The sequence below is a fragment of the Henckelia pumila genome, chromosome 3 (assembly GCF_033568475.1).
Source record: "Henckelia pumila isolate YLH828 chromosome 3, ASM3356847v2, whole genome shotgun sequence".
NCBI lineage: Eukaryota > Viridiplantae > Streptophyta > Magnoliopsida > Lamiales > Gesneriaceae > Henckelia > Henckelia pumila.
The window spans coordinates 28,123,869-28,134,007 of record NC_133122.1 but is presented as its reverse complement, the minus strand read 5'-3'; the positions used below and the strand labels follow the sequence as shown (position 1 = coordinate 28,134,007).

Sequence of the window (10,139 nt, the reverse complement as noted above, 5' to 3'; positions counted from 1 at the left end):
ATTGGTGTGAAAAAGTCAAGAAGGTTGAAGAGTTGGGTAGAACTTCAAGCAAAACGAAGAAAAACAAATTCAAGAGTCGAGGTAAAAATATTTATACTATTGATACTTTTTTGGAAACAAAAATTATCTATTTGCTTACTTTTTATACAATTATTGTAGGACACTGGAACACATCATAAATTATTTGCATCTTGCTCAACACCTCCGGTACCTCAGGCATGTCTTGAAACAACTGGAAGTCAATTCAATTTCACCGAATTATTGATGGTATGAACTTTAATGATATTTAGAATTTTTTGGTGTGTAAAAATCTTAAGCCAAAAAAAAAATTTATGAGTTGAAAATGTTTGTATAATTTGTATTCTTGTTTAATGCAGGCACAATTTAATCATCCCCAACATTCTCTTGAAGCCATGGATTACAATGGAGATATATCCAATACACATCCTTGAGTATCTATGTTTTTTTTCTTCTGAAAAATAACACATTAACAGTGTTAATTGACATAAAGACTCAAAATATTTGAATTATTTATTTTTGATAAAAGTATAGTGATTACGTTTAGTTTTATCCGATAATGCATGATGAAAATGTTCTAAATTTTAATTTAAACATTAGCATGTTACTAGTCTTATATTGTTAGAAATTTTATTCGTGAAAATATTTTTTGACAAAACTCATAAAATTCGAAAAATTTATACGGATACATTATTAAATGATGAAAAGTATTATTATCAATATAATAATATTTAATGTTAAAATCATTAATTTAACTTATATGAATTAAACTATATATTATTTTATATAAAATAAATTTAACAAAAAATTAATATGTTGGATGGAAAGAAAAGAAGAATAATGACGAATTGTTAAAAAGAAAAAGAAACAAATTTAAAACTACGTTTTAATAAATTTAAAAAATTCATATTAATAAAGACCGTATAAACCTTACATATCAATTGCTAGATGAAAACAGAAGTCTTAAGTTCCAATAGAATACTTGCCATAATTATGGGGCGATCCGGTCCCAATTTTGGTGGACAATACATGGCAAGTCTATATCATATATAATCATACACACACACTGACACACATCTCTAAATACAATGAGAGATTCATATTCAGTGATCAAACAACCCATTTAGTTTCTGGAAATGGGCAATCAGTGGTCTCATGTTTTTCTCCTAGCAGTGGCATCATTATTATTTCATACACTAATGCCATGTTTGGCCATGGCGTTAACCACTGATGAATCTGCGCTTCTTGCTTTCAAATCCCAACTCAGTTTAGGCCCTTCTCATATTTTGTCCCAAAACTGGTCCGTTTCTTTCCCAACATGCAAATGGATCGGAGTTACTTGCAGTTTTCGCCACCAAAGAGTGAGTTCTTTAGATATCTCTTACATGGGAATCGAAAGAAATCTGCCGTCACAACTGGGAAATCTCTCGTTTTTAGTTTCACTCAACTTGAGCGGTAATGGTTTTCATGGCCAACTTCCCAAAGAATTGGCCCAGTTGCATAGGCTCAGATTCTTGGATTTTCGGTTCAACGGCTTCACCGGTGACATCCCATCTTGGTTTGGAACAATGGTTGAACTTGAATTCTTGAATCTTCGGAACAATAGTTTTACTGGTCCTATCCCGAGTTCCATCACTAATATGTCCAAGCTCCAAGTTTTGGACATATCATATAATCCTTTACAGGGAAATATCCCAGAGGAGATTGGAAGTTTGCTTAACTTGAAGCAATTGTCATTACGATCTAACAGGCTCACTGGTGTCATACCCGTGTCAGTTTTCAACATATCCTCCATGGAAATTCTTGATCTTACAAGGAATGGTTTGTCTGGCAGTCTCCCTGAAGACATGTGCCTCGGCGGCCTGTCGAATCTGAAATGGCTTTATCTGTCTTTCAATGAATTGGAAGGCCCGATACCGCCAGATATTGGAAACTTAAATTCACTTCAAGTATTGTATCTCGATTACAACCATTTTACAGGTACGTGTTTCGTTTTCTGACAAAAACTTCACTTCAAATTTTGTGTGAATGCAAATGTGTGTTGATTGGATTTTATTTCACTAGATTGAACCTAACATTATTGTTTCAAACTACACCTAAGTCCCCCCCTCTCTATATATATATTTTTAATGAATGAAGAATTCATTAAAGGTAAATAGAGTATGTGTACAACTACCGGGCATTCTCGGGATACTTTCATCCAGAAATAAGACGAAGCCCAGAGGATAAACATCAAAAACCAAATACATATATCAATCATACTTAATTTGAAACACATACAAGGCAAAATAAGAATCTTTAATAAGTCCCCCCCTTTATATATATGCTCGCACAAGTTCTGTCTTTTCGGACATCAAACTTTATCGAAAACAAGGTCCCAAAGTTCATGTTTTGAAAACTCTGGAACCACTAGAATCCTAAGAGTGGGATTACAACTCAACCCTTTGGGATGGAGATTTTGAGGAGAGCTTCTCTAAGTTTGTATGATTCGGTGATGGAGTATTGGTTCAAAATCTTGCTAGCTTGCTAACATAAGCTTATATGTAAATTTGTATGCTATTCTACGTTCTATTGTCAAATCCTTGCGAAATTCAACTCTTTGGATAGGTGTAATCCCAGAAAGCATTGGAGGATGCTCAAAACTTCATATTTTAAAGTTGTATTACAACAACATAACTGGAAGCATACCAAAAGCCATTGGAAACTTAACAATGCTGAAAGAGTTGTATCTTGGCCACAACAAGTTGATAGGTATGATATTTGAAGTAATTTGCACAACTTGTGAGTCCAAGAAATTTATAATTTTATATTAATTAAAACGTCCTGTTATTTCAGGCACAATTCCAGAAGAGATGGGCAACCTTTACAATTTGGAGAACTTTGGCTTGGCATACAATAATTTAACCGGTTATATCCCGCAAAAAATCTTCAACATCTCAACTTTAAGTTTGGTCGCTGTTTCATCGAATAAACTTTTGGGTCACCTTCCATCAATTTTGAGTTATGGGCTTCCTAATCTGCAAGAACTATACTTGGATAACAATATTTTCTTTGGAGAAATCACTGATTCTATCTCAAATTCATCTAAACTCTTCTTCATAAGCTTTATTTCCAACAATCTCGGTGGACAAGTTACCAACTCTTTAGGGAAGTTGAATCTTTTGGAACATTTACATTTAGACGACAACAATTTTGTTAGTGAAGAATCAAAGCTGAGTTTCATCACACCATTGAAAAACTGCAGCTATCTAAGACGATTAAGTTTTGCGGGGAATCCTTTCAATGCAATTATTCCAGTTTCTGTTGGGAATCTATCGACTTCTATCGAGTACTTTTATGCTTCTCGCTGTGGTCTTCGAGGCAGCATTCCAGAGGCATTTGGAAATCTAGAAAATTTGTTTCGGCTATATCTATATGGCAATGAACTTAGGGGAGCTATTCCGAATACATTGGTAAACTTGATAAAACTTCAAGGACTTTATCTTTCTGAAAACAAAATAAGCGGAACCATTCCCGATAGTCTCTGCACATTACAGAATTTGAATACAATGCACCTTCACCAAAATCAAATCACTGGTTCTATCTTTGATTGCATCGGAAATCTTACTTCTTTAAGGAAACTATACTTGGGGAACAATAGACTAAATTCTGTTATACCTACAAGCCTATGGAAACTCAATGATCTTATAAAGTTGGATCTGTCTTCAAATCTTTTAACGGGTTTTCTGCCTCCAGACGTCAGTAATCTGAAAGTTGCATTCGTCCTTGATTTGTCCAAAAATCAACTCTCAAGCATCATTCCCAGCTCTATTGGAGGCTTAGAAAGCATTGTGTATCTTTCTTTGGCAGAAAACAGATTTCGAGGTTCTATTCCCGAATCAATCAGTGAGTTAGTGAGTTTGGAGACGCTAGATCTTTCACACAACTATCTTTCTGGAGCCATACCAACATCACTACAAACACTTCAGTATCTCAACTACTTTAATGTTTCTTTCAACGAATTAAGCGGTCACATCCCTACTGGTGGCCCCTTTAAATCCTTTTCGAGTCAGTTCTTCATTTCCAATGCAGGACTTTGTGGTGAATCTAAATATGGAGTTCCACCTTGTCTTGAAAATAAGATCACTGAGTTGAAGAGGAAAAAAGTGATTCTTCCTCTTGTATATGTTTTCTTGGTGGTTTCAGTGATAGTTTTTGCCATGACTTTGTCATATATACTGGCGAGGTACCAAAAGAAAAATAAGACAGAGACCCCCACAAATAGTTCATTCAACATTGCACCGTCACGAGTCTTGTATCAGGAACTTGTAAAGGCGACTGAAGGGTTCAATGAGAACTATTTACTTGGCACGGGAAGTTACGGCTCTGTTTACAAAGGGACGCTTCAAAATGGAGAAAACGTGGCGGTGAAAGTGTTCGACTTACGTTTAGAAGGCGGATTCAAGAGTTTCGACACCGAATGCGAAGTCCTACGCAGGCTTCGCCATAGAAATCTCTGCAAAGTCATTGGTAGTTGCTCAAATGAAGACTTCAAGGCTTTGGTTTTTGAATTGATGCCAAATGGGAGCCTTGAAAAGTGGCTGTATTTGGAAAACAACTTCTTGAATATCGTGCAGAGACTAAAGGTAATGATAGACGTAGCGTGTGCATTAGAATACCTACACCATGGTTACTCGATACCTATAGTTCACTGTGATGTAAAGCCAAGCAATGTGCTCTTGGATGATGCTATGGTTGCTCATTTGAGCGATTTTGGAATCGCTAAGCTATTCAACGATGGAGTTAGTGTTACGCTCACAAGGACCCTTGCCACATTAGGCTACATTGCCCCAGGTAAAACATGTCATTTTTCCCTCTAACATCTTCCATTAAACATAATTATATATATTTGGCTCATATCTTTGATGAACTTCTTTATTTTTTCATGTTTTATAGAATATGGTTCAGAAGGGCTGGTGTCTGTAAGATGTGATGTTTACAGCTATGGTATAATGTTGATGGAAGTTTTCACGAGAATGAAGCCGAACGATATAAAATTTACAGGGGATTTAAGCCTAAGGAGGTGGGTGAATGATTCAATGCCTAATGCAATTGAAGAGGTCATAGATTCAGAATTGTTGAGTGGAGATGAAAGTTATTTGGACGAAAAGCTGGAGTGTTTGGTGTCAATAATGGAGATAGCTTTGAAATGTTCGATGGAGAATCCGAGTGAAAGGATAATTAGCATGAAATATGTTGTCGTAGCATTGAAGAAGATCCTGTCTCAACTCCTTCGCTATACTCCACAAGTAGGCAACGTTTGAAATTGGAGTTGTACTGATGTTTCTGTAAAATTAGACACCATAAATATTTCTTGAAGTTAATTAATAACCCAAATAACAAACTGATTTATTTTATTCCTAAAACTAGTAGTTTCCTTAATTTTTTACTAGTCATTTTCGCATGCGATATGTACATATGTATAAATTTAAGAGTTAGGTCTCTTGTAAAACGGTGTCACGATCTTGATCACCCGTAAAACAATCTTTTAATAGAGTTTTGTACAAATTTAATATGGATTACAATTGTATTTTTGGAGTAATTAAGATTTTGGTGTTTACAAATTACATAGGCAGAACTGACATAAGAAATGATCTAGAAGTCCACAAGTTTAACTGATTTATAAAACTAGACAAACCAAACCAAATTGAGTAACTAACTGAGTCCACAAAGTTGCCTAAACTGAAGTTATTCAAAATGGAAAATTTACTCTGACTAGACAAGTTACTTGAACTGAACAAGATGACCAAACTGAACCAGCTAATCTAACATGACAATAAATTAATAGGAAGACATTAATTTTTTCCCCAAGTTCATTTTCATTTCCTTTTTGAAAATTTATCGTGTTTGTTGCTCTCTCTATCCGTTTACCTGCATCATCAATTGTTTTATATTACTTAATTTCTAATAAAATGACTAATTTTTGTTATTGACTCAAATTATATCATTGAAGGGCTCGAAGAATGAGACATTGCGAATTCGTATTGTGATGATAAAACATTTTATATTGTTTTAATCTTCTCTAATTTGGTAACAGTTTGTTTTCCTACCACCAAAAATTGCTTCCTCTTCCGAAAGTGAATATGGAACTTCACTGGGGCACGGTGGCTTCTTCAGTTGGGCAAAATCTATATCGATGAAAATATTTTCGCATATGCAAAGTCGATGGAATCCATTGGTGAGGATTTCATGAATATCGATATATGGTATAAATTTTATTATATTGTAATTTTGTGTTTTGATTAAGGCATTATTGATTTGGGATTTTCATGTTGCTTCAAATTTTGCATATTATGGATGATTGCTTTCCACATGGTAACATAAACTCTAAAAAATTAGATTACTTAAAGAAAAGGAGAAGTGAGTATTTGCTGAAACGATTTATGATGTTCAGATTTTGTTTTTCTATGCAGATCAAATGAATCAAGATTGCATACTCAAGTCTTGGCCCAACTAAAAGTCTATCAAGTTTTTTTGGTTTTCACAATTGATCTAATATAAAAATATTTGCTACCAACTGTTATATCCAAGTAAAATTTGTTTTTTAGTGGAGATGTTAACTCAAATCCATCATTTAGTAACCATGGTATTAGCACATTACTCACGGAAGGTACTTTTGTGTTGGATTATAAGTGTTGAATTTTATGAGTTTTGTCAAAAAATATTTTCACTAATAAAATTTCTAACAATATAAGACTAGTAACATGCTAATGTTTAAATTAAAATTTAGAACATTTTCATCATGCATTATCGGATAAAACTAAAAGTAATCACTATACTTCCATCAAAAATAAATAATTCAAATATTTTGAGTCTTTATGTCAATTAACACTGTTAATGTGTTATTTTTCAGAAGAAAAAAAACATAGATACTCAAGGATGTGTATTGGATATATTCTCTCTTTTCTTTATTTAACTTTCACGAATTCTTTGCTTTTCTTTATTTGTCAATAAACATGTTGAAAAAGAATGGTGGAGGAGATGGGTGCTTACAGCTTCGTGCCTCTCTTGCTTTTATTTGTGCTTTTTTCTTTCATTAAATCAAAATTTTACAATTCCTCTCTTCCAATTGTTATGTGTTATGGTTATCATCGGATTTCGCTGCTCGCCGTCTTCTCTGCTGCGAATCAGGCCTTCTACCATCCTTTCGATGGTTCTGCATCGTGTGGCTTTTATTTGGGAGTTGGAAATTTAGTTCATTCTTTGTTTTGAGTGTATATTATGCTTTATATATTAGCAGTTCTTGAAGAATAAACAGTGTTCATTAAATCTTTATGGCAAACCTTTGAATAATAAACAAATTAATGTATATTATTAATACGTGATCTTTCATGCTATATTACATTTTGATTTCTGACTTTTATGTTATCAGTAAATCGGACTTAAAATATACATTGGATGGGAAAAAAAAAATTTGAGAGTTGAAATCTTAGGCGGTGCAGAAAATTAGCACCATTGAAGTCAAAGATTTGATTTTGTTTCAAATTAAACCATAATTGAAAAATACATTAAATATATTGCCTCAAAACTTATAATATATATATATATATATATATATATATATATATATTAATTGAAACAATTTCACAATCCATGGTGGATCAGCCCATTGGTCTTTAGATTAAAAAAAATGAAATTAAATTAAATGAAGAATGTAAAACCATGGATACTAGATATTTCATTAGTTATGATTTGGGTGCATGATTACTCTAAACTTTGGGGTTTTTGATGAGTTCATTCAAATTTATTAAATCGTTCGGATGCATTTTTATTTAATAGCCTGATCAAGAGTAAACCATGCTCAGGTTTTATTTTTACTCCTGACTCTAATGATAATACTCTGGTCACGGGTATATAAGAACTTCCCAGATGTATCATGTATAAGAATTTCATATTTTATTACTGAAGTCGGTCAATTGTATGTCTCCCTTGCTTTACTACTTTAGGTTAAGATAAAACTGGCCAACCCCATTATGCCAATTCATTTTGTAGTAAATTGACTGAGCTTATTAGAACCTATTTGAAATACTGGAATCTGTCATGCTATCTACGTGGATTCAGTTTGTGGGAGTGGGGATTTAAATCCAAGTGATAAGTTTGCTTTTTTTAATGTTATTTACGCAATTTGATTGGTTCTGTTCTCATGTGTGGGATATTGGAGATTAAATATGCATTTATATTATTCAACTTCATGGTGTTCTTCAATTTTCCATTCAAATTTTATGGGCTCTTTCTCTCTTTTTTCTGTTTGCTGATTTTGGAGATGTCATTTGTGTTTGTTGGTACATTTATTTCCCATTTGAAAACCATTTTCATATCATATTCACAAAATGACCGCCAACTGTTTGATGAAATTTCCACGAAATATATATATGTATAGGTGTTTCATTATACATTATTGTTATTTGTCTACCATGAGCCATGATCACCCCATTGTAAAAGCATCCAAAGAATACACTCAAATCCATAAATGTAAGATGAGGGGAGACACCAAAGCATAAAACTCCTCCAAAAATATCACAAGAAGTGCTGCTCTGAACATTATGAAAAATGTGAGACTATGGAAAAACAATTTTCCCATAGCTAAGAGATTCAAACAGCAAGTTTGCATGTACACATGTGCTGGCCAATAATTTTAAATTTCCATCAGGGTTGACCACTTGCAGTCTGATGCAGAATACAACAGGCACAATGATTTCCAGATAAACAAAATGATAATAATATCGGTTCCTTGAGAAATAACTATTGGAACTAAATATGCATTTAGGTGATTCAACATCAGGGTGTTCTTGAATCTTCAATTCAAAATTTATATGCATGTTTCTCCTATTTTTTCTGTTTGTTGATTTTGGATATGTCATTTGTGTTTGCTGGTAAATTTATTTTTCATCTGGAAACCATTTTCATATCATATCCACGAAGTAACCGCCAACTGCTTGATGAAATTTCACACCAAAGATATATTTCTATAAGTGTTGGGCAATTTGCTCAAAAATCCCCAAATGCAAACATATTTTGCTTTGGGGTCCCTAGTCATAAAATGTGATACAAAACAATACAAGATGTGGTACAAAACCATACAAGATGTGGTACAAATTAACAAAAATTGTGGTACAAAAAAATGGCTAGGGAGTGCAGAGCAAAATATGTTTACATTAGGGATTTTTGAGCAATTTGCACAGTGTTGTTTCATTAATTCATTATTGTTATTTGTTTTGAGTTTTGTTAATTATAATCATGCTGGATTTTTTTTTTTCTTTTCAACTGAATATATGTCATTATAGCTTCAATGGCTTCTTCTCCCCCACGCACTACTGATCCTGGTAATCCGAGAGACAATCGTAGACGTCAATTAAACACGGCGCTTCAACGATTAAGAAGACAAATCAATGACAGAAGAACGACGAGAAGAACTTCTTTCACGGCGCCGGTCAAATTACCACCAACAAAGATATGGGAATGAGCGCATAACGTCTCCACCTTGCATGTCTCTAATGTTACTCCCAATTCGCTCGGTATCGACTTCACTATATACAAATTTAAACAAATATTTCGAGTCATTTATTAATCATTGTTTTTGGTATTTATTTTGGTTTCTATTATCATTCGATAACGTTATAATCAAACAGAAAATGACATTTCTCGACGACGTGAACAACAAAGGCTTTTAGAAAGGCAAAGACGACACACAATGACTAATGATGAAAGGATTACATATTTGGCACAAAGAAGAGAGGCTTATCGGAGGAGGACCCGACCTTCTACAACTTCTCACGAAGGTGAAAGATTTGTATTATATAATTAAGGAATTTTTTTTTTATATTTTTTTGAACTTATTAAACATTTTAGAATATTTATTTTACAAAAATTGCATTATATAATGCAATTTAAAATTGTATATTATTACAATTTCGTAGCAATATGGAATTTTTTTTGTCAATATTTCAAAATCGTAGCAATCTGGAAATTTTCTTTAAAATCTTATTTGCTATAAAGATTAGTGATTTCTTATTTGATTAAATTAATACTTTCAAAGTCTAAATTTATGTCTTTGACCATATCTAATTATATGGTATTTTATT

The 10,139-nt window shown here is 33.1% G+C and overlaps 1 protein-coding gene across 1 annotated transcript; it reads left to right on the top strand.

The window, feature by feature from the left end:
* The first annotated feature begins 1,217 nt into the window (after positions 1-1,217).
* Positions 1,218-5,321, top strand: LOC140888333 (uncharacterized). Its single transcript, XM_073296014.1, has 4 exons — positions 1,218-1,998; positions 2,626-2,769; positions 2,854-4,851; positions 4,954-5,321. Exons 1-4 carry the CDS (start codon positions 1,218-1,220, stop codon positions 5,319-5,321), a joined length of 3,291 nt encoding a protein of 1,096 aa, XP_073152115.1.
* The last annotated feature ends 4,818 nt before the right edge of the window (positions 5,322-10,139 follow it).

Coding starts and splice junctions, on each gene's coding strand:
- LOC140888333 (XM_073296014.1), top strand. CDS start 1,218: ATGCCATGTTTGGCCATGGCGTTAACCACTGATGAATCTGCGCTTCTT. Junction 1,999..2,625: donor CGATTACAACCATTTTACAG/GTACGTGTTTCG, acceptor CTCTTTGGATAG/GTGTAATCCCAGAAAGCATT. Junction 2,770..2,853: donor TGGCCACAACAAGTTGATAG/GTATGATATTTG, acceptor CTGTTATTTCAG/GCACAATTCCAGAAGAGATG.